The sequence below is a fragment of the Pteropus vampyrus genome, unplaced genomic scaffold (genome assembly GCF_000151845.1).
Source record: "Pteropus vampyrus isolate Shadow unplaced genomic scaffold, Pvam_2.0 Scaffold114, whole genome shotgun sequence".
NCBI lineage: Eukaryota > Metazoa > Chordata > Mammalia > Chiroptera > Pteropodidae > Pteropus > Pteropus vampyrus.
In genome coordinates this window covers 3,368,163-3,386,853 of record NW_011888895.1, presented here as the reverse complement: position 1 = coordinate 3,386,853, position 18,691 = coordinate 3,368,163, and the positions used below count along the sequence as shown (strand labels likewise).

General features: G+C 36.7%; 1 protein-coding gene across 1 annotated transcript in view; it reads left to right on the top strand.

Moving 5' to 3' along the window:
• The window catches only part of SON (SON DNA binding protein), a 32,190-nt gene that overhangs the window by 8,913 nt on the left and 4,586 nt on the right, over positions 1–18,691 (top strand). Inside the window, exons 4-9 of the mRNA XM_023533895.1 lie at positions 2–2,951; positions 4,273–4,433; positions 6,313–6,459; positions 6,629–6,817; positions 13,797–13,907; positions 15,108–15,224. Coding sequence (XP_023389663.1) covers positions 2–2,951; positions 4,273–4,433; positions 6,313–6,459; positions 6,629–6,817; positions 13,797–13,907; positions 15,108–15,224 — 3,675 coding nt within the window. The remainder of the gene's footprint in view (position 1; positions 2,952–4,272; positions 4,434–6,312; positions 6,460–6,628; positions 6,818–13,796; positions 13,908–15,107; positions 15,225–18,691) is intronic.

The window sequence follows — 18,691 nt, the reverse complement described above, 5'->3', positions numbered from 1 at the left end:
CATGGGTGCCGACCGGTCTATGATGTCATCGTACTCTACTGCTGACCGGTCTATGATGTCATCGTACTCTGCAGCTGACCGCTCTATGATGTCTTCTTACACTGCTGACCGTTCAATGATGTCTATGACAGCTGATTCTTACACTGATTCTTATACTGACACATATACAGAGGCATATATGGTGCCACCTTTGCCTCCTGAAGAACCTCCAACAATGCCACCATTGCCACCTGAGGAGCCACCAATGACACCACCATTGCCTCCTGAGGAACCACCAGAGGGTCCAGCATTACCAACTGAGCAGTCAGCATTAACAGCTGAAAATGCTTGGCCTACTGAGGTGCCAGCATTACCTCCTGAAGAGTCTGTATCGCTGCCTGAACCTCCTGTGAGTCAAAGTGAGATTTCAGAGCATTCGGTAGTGCCTGCTAATTACTCAGTATCGGCATCAGAGCCTTCACTGTTAGCATCAGAGGCTGCCATGACTGTTCCAGAGCCACCACTAGAACCAGAGTCTTCGGTTACATCAACACCTACAGAATCTGCTGCAATAGCAGAAGAGCATGAAATTGTTCCAGAGAGACCAGTGACTTATATGGTATCTGAAACTCCTGTAATGTCAGCTGAACCAACTATGTTAACATCAGAGCCTTCTGTTATGTCAGAGACAGCAGAAACCTTTGATTCCATGAGAGCTTCAGAACATGTTCCATCAGAGGTATCTATGTCCCTGCTGGATCCTACAGTAACTATTCCAGAGCCATCGCAGAGCACTCTAGAGCTATCAGCCATGGCTGTCTCAGAGCTACCAGCTGTGTCTGTCCCGGAGCTCCCAGCCGAGGCTGTCGTGGAGCCCCCAGCCGAGGCTGTCCCGGAGCCCCCAGTTTTGGCTGTTCCAGAGCCTTTAGCCGAGGCTCTTCCAGAGCCCCTGGCTGTGACTGTTCCAGGTCTACCGGTCATGGCTGTCCCAGGGCAACTAGCTGAGGCTGTCCCAGAGCCCCTGGCCTTGGTTGAGCCAGAGCCTGTTACCATTCCTGTGCCAGTGGTTTCTGCTGTGGACTCTGCTGTGCCTGTCTTGGAACCAGCAGTATCGGTCTTTCAACCTAACATGATTGTTTCAGAACCATCTGTTTCTGTCCAAGAATCCACTGTGTCAGTTTTAGAGCCTGCTGTTACTGTGTCAGAGCAGACTCAAGTAATATCAACTGAGATGGTTTTAGAGTCTACACCAGTGATGTTGGAGTCTGGTGTTGTAAAAGGAATGAATTTACTATCTGGTGATCAAAATCTTGCTCCAGAAATTGGCATGCAGGAGTTTCCCTTGCATTCAGATGAGGAGCCACATACTGAAGGATACCTGAAGAATGACACTTATGAAAGTGAACATGGTGTAAATATAGACCATAATGTAAATAATCATTTAATTGCTAAAGAAATGGAACATAGCACAGTGTCTGCTGCCAGCACTGGTGCTGTTGGTGAAATTGGTGGAGAGAAAAGTTTGCCAGTCAATGAGACTAAACAGTGCACAGTATTGGATACCTGCCCTAGTGTTAGTGAAGCTGATGTAGGAGGAACTTTGTCTTCTACTGGTCCCTTTGCTCTTGAATCGGATACAGTGGGAACTAGTAAGGGTATTGAATTTGCCACAGCATCTGCTCTCAGTTCAATTAGTAAATATGATGAAGTATGTTTAACTACTCAAGACACCGAACATGACATGGTAATTTCCAGCAGCCCCAGTGGTGGTAGTGAGGCTGACATAGAGGGACCTTTGCCTGCTAAAGACATTCATCTTGACTTACCATCTAATAACTTTATTAGTAATGATGCAGAAGGACCATTACCTATAAAAGAGAGTGACCAGACATTAGCAGGTGCTCTCAGCCCTAAAGAAAATAGTGAAGATAAAGAAGTACCTGTCTCTACAAAAGAGATATTGTCTGATACAGGATTTTCTGCCAATATCGATGACATTAATGAAGCAGATTTAGTGAGACCATTGCTTCCTAAGGACATGGAACGACTTACAAGTCTCAGAGCTGGTATTGAAGGACCCTTACTTGCAAGTGAAGTTGAACGTGATAAGTCTGCTGCCAGTCCAATTGTAGTTAGTATACCAGAAAGAGCTTCAGAGTCGTCTTCAGAGGAAAAAGATGATTATGAAATTTTTGTAAAAGTTAAGGACACACATGAAAAAAGCAAGAAAAATAAGAATCGTGATAAAGGTGAGAAAGAGAAGAAAAGAGACTCTTCTTTAAGATCTCGAAGTAAGCGGTCCAAGTCTTCTGAACACAAATCACGGAAGCGTACCAGTGAGTCTCGTTCTAGGGCAAGGAAGAGATCATCTAAGTCCAAGTCTCATCGCTCTCAGACACGTTCACGGTCACGTTCAAGACGCAGAAGGAGGAGCAGCAGGTCAAGATCAAAGTCTAGAGGACGACGATCTGTATCAAAAGAGAAGCGCAAAAGATCTCCAAAGCACAGATCCAAGTCCAGGGAAAGAAAAAGAAAAAGATCAAGCTCCAGAGATAACAGGAAAACTGTTAGAGCTCGAAGTCGCACCCCAAGTCGGCGGAGTCGGAGTCACACTCCGAGTCGTAGAAGAAGATCTAGATCTGGGGGGAGAAGGAGCTTTAGCATTTCCCCAAGCCGACGGAGCCGCACCCCGAGCCGACGGAGCCGCACCCCAAGCCGACGGAGCCGCACCCCGAGCCGACGGAGCCGTACCCCGAGCCGACGGAGCCGCACCCCGAGCCGACGGAGCCGCACCCCTAGCCGTCGGAGAAGATCAAGGTCTGTGGTAAGAAGACGAAGCTTCAGTATATCACCAGTCAGATTGAGGCGATCACGAACACCCTTGAGAAGAAGGTTCAGCAGATCTCCCCTCCGTCGTAAACGATCTCGGTCTTCGGAAAGAGGCAGGTCACCTAAACGTCTGACAGATTTGAGTAAGTCATTTAAAAATTTAATGGTAGTATAATGGAGAATGATTTAAGTTTAATTTGAGAGTTTTTTCTGATCTTTGAGTCAAATGGGATATTATGGGTTATTGGTTTAGGATAAGTATTTTTCCAAATTTATATCATTTAGAAGAGCTTGTGTTTACATGTGGGGATAATTAGAGTTTAAAGAAATACTTACTTTGGAGTATATTAGAACCAAGGTGTTTCCATACTTGAATGTTTTATTTTGCTTGAACCATCTCACATAACCAAAAATGGAAAGTAGAAGTCCAGTTAAAAACAAGGTTAGTATATGCTCAGATTGTTATTGTATGTATTCCAAAATAAATCCTTGAAAGTAAACCTATAATTATGATGTTTCTTTAATGTTATGTCTTAAAATGGCAAGATAGCACTGTTAAATGTGAAGGTAATTCTAATTGGTATAATAGGTAATGGAAGTGAGTAGGGAATTTTGCACATGGGGAATTACTTACCTGGGTAGGTGACATTAGCAAAATAAAGTGACTTTTTTAAAAGTGATTTTAATAATCTGCCTTATTTTAAAAATAAAGTGCTCTGATTTCCCCCGATTTTAAGAAGTGTACAGAGATTATTAAAACTTGGATTATACATGACTCCCTGCAGAAATAATGGGTAATTTATCATTATCCAAGTAGTTGGACATTTCTAAGTCTGTGTTGTCTAAAGAAAAGAGGCCTTAACAGAATAAGAGAGAATGCATTCAGTTCAACAGAAAGGTTTTTGAGTTTTTTTTTTTTACTCAAAGTAGAGGTATTAGTATGTGCTTGAAGCGATTACAGGTTAGTAGAGGAGACGTGGATAAAGTGTAATGTATGTGTTTACCAAATAGTAAAACTGCCAAAAAGCAGAGTGTGATGATTGCTGTAAGTACTGGTATAGGTAAAAGCACTTTGGGAGCACAGTGAAGAGGAATGTTAAATTCTGACTTAAGATTTGTTAGAAGAGGTGACACTTGAACTTGGGCTCAAAGAGTGGTTTAAAATGTCAGAAATTAGAAGGAAAGTAATTTTAGGGGCATGATAATTTTGGAAAATAAAGTAAGCTTTTTGTAGGTAAGGCAAGGTGGTCTCACTATTTTCTGTAGTATTTTATTGAGAAGCTACGAGTGGACTTAATTCTTTAAGTAGGGGGCATTTGCTTAAAAACTTTGAGCCAAAGAGTGATTTGATCATAGCTGGGAGGCAGAAAATTGATGCCTTCAATTTTGTTAGCATATAAAACTTTTGGTAATACAGAAGGGTACAGACTTTTAGGAAAACTGCTTATATTTTTCCTCTTACAGATAAGGCTCAATTACTTGAAATAGCCAAAGCTAATGCAGCTGCCATGTGTGCTAAGGCTGGTGTTCCTTTACCGCCAAACCTAAAGCCTGCACCTCCACCTTCAATAGAAGAGAAAGTTGCTAAAAAGTCAGGAGGAGCTACTATAGAAGAACTAACTGAGGTAAGTTAGATAGAATTTGTTTCTTAAATGGATTATTCCAGTGATGTTGACTCTGGAGCGTGCCAAAACCCGAATTGTGGGCTGAACTGATAATGGCTGGCACCGAGTGGCCAAAACCCGAAATACAGATGTGGCAGCGGCAGAAGCTCTGTTTAGCAGGCCATTATCCGGGATGGCTAAGCTCCGCTAGCTAAAAGTTACTTCCCATTACTTTTGCTTTCCAGTTTTAGAAGCCAAACTGACTGAGGAGTGGGACGGTTCGTTTGAATGGAGGAGGTGTTGAGTGAGCAACACGCAGAAGCTCGCCTACAGTTTCGTTTCCATTCACGACGTGTTCACTGATCGCCACGAGTATACTGCATATACGCAAAGACACAGACAATCTTCAGAAATGATCTTTTGCCACCGGAGCTTGGAAATTAATGAGTAATAGCTGGCCATTGCCTGAAAGGAACTTCTTTCGCATCAACATTTCGGGTTTTGGCTGTTTGGTATCAGCCATTGGTGATAATGGCCGGCCATTATCAGTTCTTCCTTGCGGTTCGGGTTTTGGCAGTAACATATATATTTTAAACACACTTATTTTTGTTTTTAAGAATTTGATCTTTTCAATTGAGGCTTTTTTTGGCTTTGTTTTATTAATATTATTTGTTTTTTTCTGGGGCGGGGGGGATGCTGAAATATTGCTGCTAGGATCCAGAAATACCACACAGTTTCATATATTGAAACTTGCTCTTGGCTAGCCTTATGCCAGCCTGCCACTGTCAATATACTCTGTTCCCCTTGGTTACAAGCTTAGTATACTCTGTTTTTGGCTAAATGAGCTTTTTATCCTATTGTAATATTTTCAATTGAAAATGGATGTGACAAATTCTACTGCTTGTATAGAGACAACTCCACCCAAATTTACTCTGACCTTTTTATAAAGCCAGGTAATGGAGTCTGTTCCTTTGCTTCTCAGGAAGGAATTGACTTTGCTTTATGTGTCAGACCTCATGAATTGCACCCTCTCCATCATGCCTTATTTTCCATTCTTGAGTTCTATTCCTTTAGAGAGACTCAATCTACAAGACATTTATGGAGAGATGTTACTATCTAACCAAATCATAAATGTTTCAAATCTTTTATTTTGTCATACCTTTGGGGATTGTATAGTTTCCTAATCTGTTTCCTCACTTAGATTTATTACAATAGGAATTACAATTTCTTTTTTTTTAATTTGAGGACCTATTAAAGGCGGCTTCTATTGCTTGTCAGATCCAAACTCCTTATTGAAAACCTGTGAACACTTAGTGTTTCCCTATGTTTTTAGCCTCATCTTCAGCTCTCTTGTCCCTTCTAATAAGTTGCTCTCACCTTTCTACCACCTGACTAGGATCACTTTCTTTTCTCTGCCAGTCTTTGTTATCTATGAAAATCTGGCTTAGAACTCAAGGAATATCCCTGGATTACCAAATTCTGCCTGATTCTATTCTCTTTTAAGCTTTTGTTCTTTCAGCACTTATGTACTCAGTTTGTATTATATCAGTTTGCACTTGTTACTTGTGTTGCTCTGTAAAAGCGTTCCTCAATTTCATGTGTATGTATTCCGTCTCTTGAATTAGATTGTAAGCTCCTTGAGAGCAGGGACCATGTCTTCTACTTTCTTTTTGTATTCCCTGGACAGTGCCCAGTACAGTGCTCTGCACATAGTAGGTGCTCAATAAATGTTGTTGACTGACTGACCAGCTAAAGTGTGTTTAAATAATAGCTAATAAGCCAAGTTACCCATCTATAACCTGTCGTTTTAGTTTTATGTGGTTTTGGTTCTTTTAAGAAGTTACATGTTGTTTTTACCTAGAGTGTAAGATTTATCTTTTGTTTGTTTTTACTTTTTAAGAAATGCAAACAAATCGCACAGAGTAAAGAAGATGATGATGTAATAGTGAATAAGCCTCATGTTTCGGATGAAGAGGAAGAAGAACCTCCTTTTTATCATCATCCATTTAAACTCAGTGAACCCAAACCCATTTTTTTCAATCTGAATGTGAGTATTAGCATTTATGGATTGATGAAATAATACAACTTAGGGAATTATTTAAAACTTTAATGGAACTTAGTTTAATTTTTGAATTAAATACTATGAGAAATAATGAACAAAAATCATCTCTGTTAAATCTATTGAGTTTTAATTAAGAAACATTTTTTTTTTTTAGATTGCTGCAGCAAAGCCAACTCCACCAAAAAGCCAGGTAACGTTAACAAAAGAATTTCCTGTGTCATCTGGATCTCAACATCGAAAAAAAGAAGCGGATAGCGTTTATGGAGAGTGGGTTCCTGTAGAGAAAAATGGTGAAGAAAACAAAGATGACGATAATGTTTTCAGCAGCAATTTGCCCTCTGAGGTAAGTAAGAGGAATATTACATATTTTTCCTTTTTTATACCTGAATCTGCCATTTTATTGTTATTTTATATCTGATTTGGATTCTGTTTCACTCTTCTTAGGGCCGGGGTAAACGGCAGGGCCGGGTTAAACGACAGATGAAACAACCCGCAGCTTCTCATTTGACAGTAACTCGATGCAATTCACTTTGTGGAACCAAGCCACAAAGTGAAAAGCATCGAATTGCAGAGAACAGTGTTGTCACATCCCTACCCAACATTGGGCCCTCCTTGCACTTGTGGGAAGGTAGCCCAAGGTATAACTATTTAGCTTCCCGTTTTGCTTCAAGGCTCTATAGCTCTAGATTTTGGTGGTAGCAAGTTTACTGGGACTGAGTGGAGAGAGGCAGATCCTCAGGTTCAACACAAGAAGTGGATTGGAAAAGGTCATTGTAGGCTGATGTGAGCATCTTGGATACATAGCCCATTGCCCTTAAATAATGGTTTCTTAATATTTCTCTGGGTTGTCAGATAGCCTTTAATTTTAATCATTTTCCCTTCCCTGTGCTACCTTGGCCGTTTTGAATTCTTGTGTTTAACCTAATGCTCAGCCTTGGTATACTCCCATTTCCCTTCTCCTACCCCTCTTTGCTACTATTAAAAGTTGGAGAAGTGGAACACACCTTGAAATTTTCATGAGGCTATAGTTGCATCTTGTCAAAATGACGCGGTAATAATGCCAAGTGTCAAAATGACCCCAGTAAAATGCCGCCTGATTAATGTGCTGCTAAATATAGTGCACATGAAAACAGCAAGACTGTATATATATGTAAATATATATATATCTGTATCTTTGTATGTATCTCTGTATCTGTACCTTTGCTGTATCTTTTAATAAACAGTTTACTTTTATTTAACTTGTTGTGCAAAATCACGCTTGGGGGATCTGGGAGGGTGGAGACTTACTTACTAGGGGAGGGTGGGAGTTTTAAATACCATAGACTAGTCATCACCTCTTGCCCTTGGTTTCCAAAGCCCAGACATTTGTTCAAGGACTGGATTAGATATCTGATGCCTTTACAATGTGGGACTTCTTCCCCACTTCCTTTTCTTGCAGTTCTGGGATATGTAGGTCAGAGAGACCTGTACTGCTCATCTTCAGGTTTCCTTTATTAGCCATATCATCATCTTCCACTAAACATCTCCAGTATTACAAATATGCAAATCCTGTTTGAAATTAGAAAGTGAACAGAACCCAAATCAGAAACTTTTCGGTAGTATTTTTTTCCCCCTGAGCTATTCATAGGTGACATTTTTACTTTTTTTTTTTTTTTTTGGACCTGCGGCATTTTTAAAAGCGAGTTCTATACAGTGAAGCTGGCTGGGACATGATAACTAGCCAATGCAACTTACAGTCACCAGTGATGATCTGTGTTTTCATGGGATTCAACAGTTGAAGCAAATTATGCCATCACCAGTAAGGGAGGAATAGCTGGTTTGAACATTATTTTAGTCAAACCATTTGAGTACCTCAGTTGCTAATCGCTAAATCTGGCTACCTGCACATCTGAACAAGGAAAGGATAACATATTTGCAACTGACTTAAATATTGTAGTAGCTGACTACAAACCATGATAAGAGGGCTGAACAGACTTATTTAGAAATTTTGATACATATGCTTAGTAATTTCTTGCAAATTAAGCATTTAACAAAGAGTTGGAAAAAATGGAGGTTACATGAAAAAAATTTTGCGACAGAATGAAGCCCTATAAAATAAAATTGCAAAATTCCAAGGGGTTTTCCTGAGAAGATAAGTGACAATAACTATTTTAACTCAGTTGAACATGGGGAAAGTGCTTCATGAATCCTGATGACTTTGTTTCTGACCGAGTTTTTTTATATATATGTATATATATTCGAAATTCAGTACTCAGCCCATTTTAGTCTTAACACGGGAGGTGGGGTGCCTTAGCCTTGTCTGTCATCGAAAGTGCTTGTCAGATTTTAATTAAAAGTTGGGAGGAATTAACTCCAAAGAAATCCCAGGGGAAAAAGGTGGGTATTCAAATTTTATAATAAGGGAGTGTTAAAGCAGGAGGTAAAAGGAAGGGTTCTACTCGGACAGCTAAATAAATGAAGCAGATTTCTCCTGTGGGAGGATATATACAGGTATTTGATATCAGAACTCTGAAAGCTAGTTTTAGATTAAACTCAACATATAGGTTTAACTTTAATTTTAAGCAAAACAATCTTAAAATTCTAGGAAAGGGACAGGATTTTGTTCTGCCTCAGGTTTCTGTACTTTTATGTAGCTATAATATTAAACACCTAGAGGAAATGTTCACATTATAAAATGTTTAGTTTTAGTTATTTAACTGGATCTTATACCGTATTTGTAAGATTAATATTCTGTACACCAATGTTTATGGAATACTGTTGGTGACATTTTATGAGAGCATTGATCCTTTTGAGTCCCTCTTGGGTTGAAATAAAGGCTTTATAGTGTAAAAGAAAGTTCTTTAAAAGTTCTTTTAAAGTCAACATTTTAACCAAATAGTTTTTAAAAATTTATTTTACCCATTGGTCTTTTTCATTTTAATAAATACGGATTTTGTGGTTCTTTAGTTTTGAGCATAAAACATTTAGGCAAAGGTCACAGATTTTATGTTTTGCTATGATCTTTAATCTCACCAATTGTCTTGGACATGAGTGCTCTTTGACATAAGTATGAGTGGATATGGATGGATCAACATAAATTCATATCTTATGGAATATCAACTCATCAGATTGGCTGCCCTACTGACATAGCATCGTCTTAGGAAGTAGCAAGCCATCATCATCCTCAGTAAGGCGTGACTACAGAATTTTTAACATATTTTTGTGTGAATTTGATTTATAAGCATTGAAATAAAGTGTTGGAAAACTAACATTTAAAAAATTGTCCTGAGGGACATTAATTCTTGGTAATAAGGTTAGCAAAGGCTTATTGGGTAAAAGATTTTAAATGTCATCTTTGACATAAAACTTCCTTGGGTTTACTATCATAAATATTTTAGAGGTCCATAAGTAGCTCTCCATTAAGGTCTAGTGATCGCTTACATGTGAAGATAATTTTTATCTCAGGCTGTGTGCTTCGTTTTTATTGCTGAAGAATATTTCTACATCCCAATGGAGCTAACGTATAGAAACTCTAAGTTTATGAAGTTTAAGTAAGCTAAGTTCTAGGGACAAGGTGAAAATTTCAATTGGAAATTAAACACATAGGTCCTAGCAGTGATAGAATGTAATTACAGCCTTCTCATTCATTCTCTCCCTAAATTGTCCTAGGTGATTAACACTGAATTTCCTTAAACCATTTATTAAGTTTTGTTTGTTTTTCTGTTATAATTCATTTAGATTAAACGTATAAGTTAAACATTACACGAGATTATTTTATATAATAAAAAGATTGATAATTCACTTTTTAAAACAACACATTAACAACAGACATATTTAATGTGGCTTTTGTTTTTGTAGTTGTCTTTCATTTCTATATGAACCTATGTATTCTAAATATTTTAAAATCATGTTTTGTATGTAGGTAAGATGCTTCTTTAGTTTCTTTATAATTAAAACTTATGTTGTCTTAATTTGAGATACCTGCAACTAGTGTAGAAAGTAATTTTTATATTAGGAGCTACTTTCTTTATCTGACTCATAATTCTCTAGCTCTTTCATATCCTTTTATTTTTAAGAAATACTTAGGATACTTTATGTAAACAGTTGGGTTAACAAAAGGAGGAAATAAATTAATTTAGAAGAATTTTTTTAAATGAGGAAGATACAGAACTTACATGATTATAACTTAGACCCTGAAATACATGTTACATGGTGCTAATTATGTTACATATTTTATTTCTGGCACCTTTATAGGTTATAGAAGAAGTAGTAATCTGTGTTGATGAAGTAAATGAAATAACTTGGTCAGGATTTAATGTGAACTGGAATTATTCATGACACTTTTATGTAGATTTCACCTTTTAGAACAAGTTCCAAGAAAAAAGAAAGTAAACCTTAACCCCCATTATATTAGCTAGAATATTAATCAATCATAGTTAAACTTTATATAATTATACTTTACATATTAGAAAGTCTATAGTATTGTCAGTGGAAACAAAGCTTGTTGATGACAGACAGCTTGATATTAGTATTCTATGAGACTTAAGATTTTTTCCCCCAGTTTTTAGTAAGGAGTTTTTAGCATCATTTTGGTACCTTTCACATTCTTGTTTCTGAGCAACATTAAAAGGTGGTTAAGGCTGTAAAGCTCCACTATAAAGTATGGTATACTATAGACTACACTCACTCCCTCTCTCTCTCCCCCCCCCCACCCTCTCTCCCTCTCCCCCTCTCTCCCTCTTTCTCTCTCTCTCTCCTCTCCCCCCCCCAATATATAGTAGTCACTAGCCACATTTCAAGAGCTTATTAGCTGTCACTGTTGAAAATTATATTGGACAGTACAGCTGTAAAGGCTAGCTGTGAAATGAGTGTTTTAATAATAACAGTCTAGTCCTTGAATATTATAGTTGGCTTTTTATGCATTGTATATTCTGAGTTACCTTGAAAACCTGAAAACATGCTTATTGATGCGAACTTTTGAAGATCCTTAAGATAATCCTGATTCATTCTATTTTGAATATATTTCTTCACATTTAAAAAATCTGAATATGAAATCAGTAGTCAAATTATTTGGTAATAAAATTTTGACATGAACTTGCAGTTCACTCTGTAAGCCTGTTGAAGAACAAATAAAGTTGTATTACCTTAGGAAAAAAAACTAGTTGTAATTTTATCAAATAAATTTAAGCATCAAAGTTGCTATATTAAAATTCTTTGCAGAGTGAGATGTGAATTTAACATAAAACATTACTTAGAGATTTGAAAGAAGTTTCATCCTGGTGATAAAATGATGAAGCATTAGGTTACCTGCATCCACAGTAAAGGCTTAAAGAGAAAAAAGTTTGAAGATATAAAATGTTTATAGAAGGATGAATTCACAGATAGGTATATTCATTTGCTTTCCAGTTGGGAAGAATTAATTTTATTCTGGAAAAATTTGTTTTCAAAGCTATCTTAACTACATTTTTATTGCTAATTTATATTTGGAAATTGGGGATCAGGGAAGGTTTGGGAATGGTTGGTAGGTAACATTTTCCCCATATCTCCTCCAAGTTTAGACTATTTTGAATAAAAATTTATTATTTATACCTAAATACCCTAACACTTAGGTTTATAGACTGCTATGAAACCCAGAGTAATTCTGGCAAGGTTAATTAACAGTATATGTGAGATATATTTGGTGGGCCTTTTAAAATTACATCAGTAATCCTATGTGAGAGTTTAGGAAACATCTAAGGTAGGCCAAAGGAATATAAATTCTGGCCAGAAGTCCCAGCCGTCAGAATTATAAGTGAATAGTGAACATACTAAATTTTTAGTGTTTCAGTCTTTGCTTAGATTTTCAGAGGCTCCAGGAATGTTGTGATTAGTGTGAATAATTTAGTCAACTAAAAAGTTAAGATCTTTCATTAATGAGATCTATAGTTTAATAAACAATTACAGAATGAATTCAGTTTAATTTTGCTTTCATTTTAAGAAGGCATATATAAGAATCTATACTTTGTAGTACTTTGTAAGGAAAATCTTGCTAAAGGAATATTAGGTGATTCAGCGAGATAACTAGGAATGATGGAGTGATTAAGGGGTTCTACAGTTAGGAAGAGGAAGGTTAGTAATCCTTAATGTGTGAGACACTATTATTCATAGTCATACACCCTTCTCTACTATACAGGTGTTGTTTTTAAAAGAAGTATTTTGAAATACACAAATTACAGGTAGCCTTTACTTATTAGCTTTTTGAATAAATCCTTAGCTGTTAACTTATTTTACTGACTTCCTTATATTTGTCAAACCTATGCAGTAGTTACTAATCATTCTTTGTATATGAATATAGAAAAACCTCCCCGTGTTAGATGAACATTTCCCAAAAATGAATTTTCTTGGGCGAAATAACCAGGAAATATTAATGGGTTATGTCATGTTAGAAGAAAAACAAATATTAAGAATTGGTAAGTTGATACAAATTAACCTGAGCTCTTAATGTTAGAAATAAAAAAACATCAGATACTCACTTGATGCATTTTTCCTTCTGTGGTTGAGTCTTCCACAAATCTGACAAATTGGGAATTTGCTCTAAAAATTACCTTTCAGAATTTTCCTGGACATTATGAAATGTTTTTAAAAGTTAAATCAGAAAGTCACCTCTGCTTAGAGTAAGTTTTTTTAACAGGTAGAATATGAGCTTTGAAAAAGAGGACCTATGACATTTCAAACATACCTCATTTTAAGTGTTTTATGTGATGTACCTCCACAGAAATAGTTTAACTTCAGTCATAAATGTATATAAACTAGAAACAAAAGGTTCATTTATTTACATAGTGAATATATTAGAAGAAATTGAGTTTTAAGATCAAACTATATGAAGAACTTCAAGAAGATAAAAAGATCTATAGATGAGTAGAGAGATCATTGACACGATAGTGGTTTTCTGCTTAGTCAAGAACCTTGCTTATTGCTTCTGAAGGTTATGCTAATAGGAGAAAATAACTGCTAATGAGTAGAAAATAAATAGTTAAAAAGAGTTCAGAAAAGTCTGTTTATTGTAAATGACTTGTTAGTGAAGGCTGAGGAGTTTTCAGTTCACAGAACTTTCTATGATCGTAATTTGATAAAATATGGAATAAGTCAGATTTTGGATTGAGTTCAACTACTGCCTTTGATACTTTGTAACAAGCAATCTTAGTTTCCAAGGTTACTTTACCTTTTTGAGTCTTCTACCAACTTTACAAGATTATTAATGTATATAAGACTATTGTTTTGATATGTAGCAACTAAAGATACAACACTTCAGAATTTAGGGATCTGTCATAATTTGAGATAATTATCTATGTTCTCTTTCTTAGCCTGTGGACATCTCTACAGCAATGAGTGAGCGGGCACTTGCTCAGAAAAGACTCAGTGAGAATGCATTTGACCTTGAAGCCATGAGCATGTTAAATCGAGCTCAGGAACGGGTATGTAGCAGTTTTTAATGTCTAAATTAGAATTTCACAAGATTGTTGTGACATAAGCAGAATCTGTGGCATGCTGTTGAAATGTAGATCCTTATCTTGAAAATCCAAGGGAATAAGTAATTTATCCTAGTTAGCTAACTTATTTTAAATGAATGATTTAAATGTTTGAATGTTATCAAACTGCTACACATTTGTACTGTGTTTATTAGTACAAATAAATTTTGTACTATGTACTCTTATGTACTATGTGACAGTAACTGTTTGAGAGAGTAAAATAGAAAAAGTTGCCTGTTGTCATAGCATTTATAACCTGGTATATAAAAATAGTTAAGTGCCCATAATAGTGCTGTGAGGTGTAGGCAGTATTATGAATTCCTGTTTCCCAGCTGAAGAAACTACGTAGTTATGGCCACAGTCTCAAAACTAAGTGGAGGAGCTTGGGGTTCAAACCCAGTCAGTGTGAGTCCAGAGTTGGAGAAACTGTCCATTGTGTATACTCCTCCAATGGACAGCTTCTCCATTTCTCCTCTACCTTCCTGTGGTAGATCTATATAGAAATAATAAGTATACATTCAGACAGATAGGAAATACATTGCCCAACAATATCAGGAGTTCGGTAAATATACCTTGAATGACAAATGAATGACAAATGATTCAAGATAAATGCTCATGGTTAATGTAGTGCACAGTTTTTAAAGAAAGCCATTGTATATGTTCAAGTGAACGGTTTCCTGTATTACTCTTTAAGCATAAGCACATATCTTGAATTTATTTTGGGTTTATAATACTTCAAAGAAAATAATTAAAAATTCGGAATGCATTTTACATGAGATATGTAAGCAGGAAGGGAGGGACCCTTTGCCATATGAGCTCTTTTCTGTATTTTCATATATCAGTGGTGATATGTTGGAGAATGAGTGTGATAGCTATGCTTTTTAGATGTTAGAGCTGTATTTCAAATCATGTTATTAATGAGATTCACTAAATGTTATTAAACAACTTCTTTGGAATGTTTAGGGAAACAATGTTAAATATGTATAAATTGAGTATATGGTCTTAAAAATTAGATTTTAAGCCTGTTATTCAGCCTTTTTAGGAACAAAAACCATTTTATTTAGTGAATTAAATTGTTACTACCAGTGGAAATTTAACCAGATATAAATAATTTTTACTTAGTTAATTGAAGCATCTTTTCTTCAGATTGATGCCTGGGCTCAGCTGAACTCAATTCCTGGCCAGTTCACAGGAAGTACAGGAGTACAGGTTCTGACACAAGAACAGTTAGCCAATACCGGTGCCCAAGCCTGGATTAAAAAGGTACACAACATAATGCACATACAAAAGTGTTTATAAGTAGAAAGTTAAAATTTTTTAGGAAGTGTTTTATTAAAATTGCACGAAGAGGCCAGTGACTCTAACCAAAGTTCATGAGTAAATTTGCTATATGTATGTACTCCAGGATGGACACTGAAGATGGACCGGATTCATGAGACAATGGCCAATGTATAATATAGCTCAAGAGCCACTCAGTTTATATCTTGAGGTTGTTTATTTATTTATTTTTGCTGCCGCTGGTTTTCTGGGGGGTGGTTTTTAAAAACTGTTTTGAATGCTAACAATGTATCTCAGATGCTGTTCAGAATATTCCAGTTCCTGTTGGACAACTAACGTTATGATTTCAAAGCAGTGGTTCTCAAATTTTTTCTCATCATGGGATACTTTATTACAGGTTTATTTTTTGGTGGATCACTGCCCCCCAAGAGCCCTCTACCACCCTGATTTTCCATTGCTTTATTCCTCTGCCCTTCTTTCCCCTTCCCTAGTGCCTGCACCCTCCTTGTAAGCTCCCTAGGTCCCTATTCCTCACCCCTCTTGTGATCTTCAGCCCCAGATCCCTGTGTTTGTTAGCTGTTGATTATAGCAAATGGTTGGGAGGCCCTAGTATTAGCACTGCATGTGGTGATTTTGCCATGGGACTGGAAGGCTGGGGGAGGATGGCTGGAGCGTGGGGTGGGCAGTGTTGAAGGGCAAATGGGTTGGGTTGGGGATGGAGAATACTATCTGTGGACCACCATTTAGGCCCTGGTGGCCTTTGGTGATCCACAGGCTCAATTTGAGAACCACTGATCTCATGAAAAAACAGGACATATGAGACCTAAATTCAAGGGAGAGGACGGACGCCTCGTGCTGTGAAGATGTAGGTGCTCCTGGTTTCAGATTCCTGCAATGAGACCTGTGAACTCCACCTACGGCTGCCTCATTGTTGGGGGAGTCTTAGGTGGTTAAGAAGGGTTTTCTGAAGAAATGCATTCTGGTGAAGGGTCGTGGTTTGGTTGGATGGGTGATTGGAAATTTGTTTCAGGAGTACTGGCAGCATAGCAGTGCTGAAACTGTGAGGCTACGTGGTCTAATGGATTGGGAAGGTTTCTTTATCCTGCTGTACTCCTGACTTCTTTTGTGATCATGGGCAAGTAATTACTTGGAATTTCAGTGTCACATGAAAACAAGTCCTTACTCATGCGTCTCAGGGTGGTAATGATGTGATGGGTACCTGTGGAGAATTGGCATGAGTGCCAGTGAATGAGCTGAATTTCTGAAAAGACGAAGATTTTGTTTGCTTTGGACCTTTCATGTTTATTTCAATTTTGATAGCATTATCTCTGGTGATCCTCTTTAACAGATTAATATAAAACATATATATTCTCACTTTGCCTGCCATTTTGGGGGGGAAATAGTTGTACTCTTAACATATGCATAGTGAGTCCAGATTCATTAAGAAAATTACAATTTACGTAGTTTACTAGGGATTACTATTGGAAAAGAGATGAGAATCCAGCGAAATATTTTTAAGTTTGAATTAATTTTGGACTAATTATAATACAGTATTTCAAATATGAAAGTAACTTGTATAGTTTTTGAAAAATAGCTTTCATCTCATTGGGAAGAATTATAGAATTGTAAATGTACATCTATTTAACAGTTTTAATTTTGTAATACTATTAAAACTTGAAGCTGAGTACTCGGTATTTTAGGAAGTTAGACTTGAAGGGTGTTTAGATACATAATAATTAGTCGTATACATTACTAGGTAGAACCCTGCCACCACCGTAGAAACTTTTGAATGACCATTACATTGTAAAATTTTGGTCTTCATTTCTATAATGAAGTGCTGATCCATAACACTTCTAAACATACTTCTAAACATGTTAATTTTTAAAAATTGAATCTTTACAGATTCAGTTGGTTCCCTGTAAACTTCCCTTAATTTTCATTTCCAGTCTTGCAGTTGACAGATTTTTATGTCATTTTACATGTAAATATGTTGCAAATCATTTTGATAAATTATCATGAGATAAAGTTGTGTTAGATACTGAAGAAAGCAGTGCTTTCAGGAAAAGTTCCATTTTTATGTTACTGAAGAATATTTGCTAGTAACATAAAGGAAGGAATATATTAATAAAAATGAGCTAGAATGTGTGGAAACGTTATTAGGCAACAGAAAAATTAACATTTATCTTCATTGTCAAACCTGTTTGTGTTTAGAAAAATTTTTTAAATGATCATTTGGCTTTTTCTTGCCTTGCTATAGCCCAACGCCCTCTTCATATGTTAAAAACTACTTGGAATGCCAACATTCTCATTCTTTTTAGTTTGTTGCAGTATTTCCTTAGATGAAAAAGGAGAGTTTTATTATTTTTTGTCAGTAAAACATTTTAAAATGGTTACTGATTTTAAAAGAACCTTTATTTTTTGGAATGGAATGATTTATTTGGACATGACCTGATGAATATTTTTTACTGTTGTAGTCTCACTAGATTAATCAGCTTTTTGGTGAATTGTAAACACAGTGGGGCAAAGAAACAGATGAAGATATTAGAGAATGGAAACAAAATTGGAAGCCTGGCTTATTTGGGGATTTGTTATTTGGGGATTACACTGCACAGTTGCCCTTTTTTTTAGGAGTGTTTCCTGGAAAAGAGGGGCGGATGAACCTGGAAGTAAGTAAAAGTCATTCTAGGTGTGTAGCAACAAGGCAGTTGATATCCAAGCATCAGCTAACTTTTCTCTTTATACATCAACACTGCATGGCCTGCACCAAATAAGGAACTGAACCAGGGGTATGTTTTTACCTCCACAGCTGCCTCCTTCCATCAGAGCACCTTGTTGAACTTAATGTCTAGTCACACAGATCATTGGCATGTTTTCTCCCTAGCATATAAGTAAAAAGCTGGGGGGAAAATAATAATATACAGTTTTACACTGTGTAGAACAAAGATCTAAAAAAACTTAGTATTAACTTATCAATACAGGAAAATGATTAGTTAGTGCATACTAATCCTAGATTAACTGAAATTTTCTACCCCTTGTTGATAAGTTAATGACTTACAATATATATTTGCTAGTGAATGTAAATGTAAAATTTAATAATAAGGGGAAATAATTTGGAGATGTCATGAAATTTTAAGAAAATGGCCATAAAGATCAACAGTAGAGTTCAGTAATTTGTTATACATACCTAGATGTCCTTTAAAAGGCATTGCATATTTCTTAATGTGTGAAAATAATTGACTGTTGACCATGCTAATGTATATATAGTTGTGCATCTTATGACATTAAGTGCTTTGCTGCTTTGATGGAAATTATGGTTCAGTGGGTTGGATACAAGAGAGATGACTGTTCACAGAATAACCTGTGAACTTTCACCCCTCTGTATGGAAACTTGTTTCAGGGCCAAATCCTTGTAGCTGCCTTCTTGCCCCGGTCAGTGCCAGCCCTACTATTCA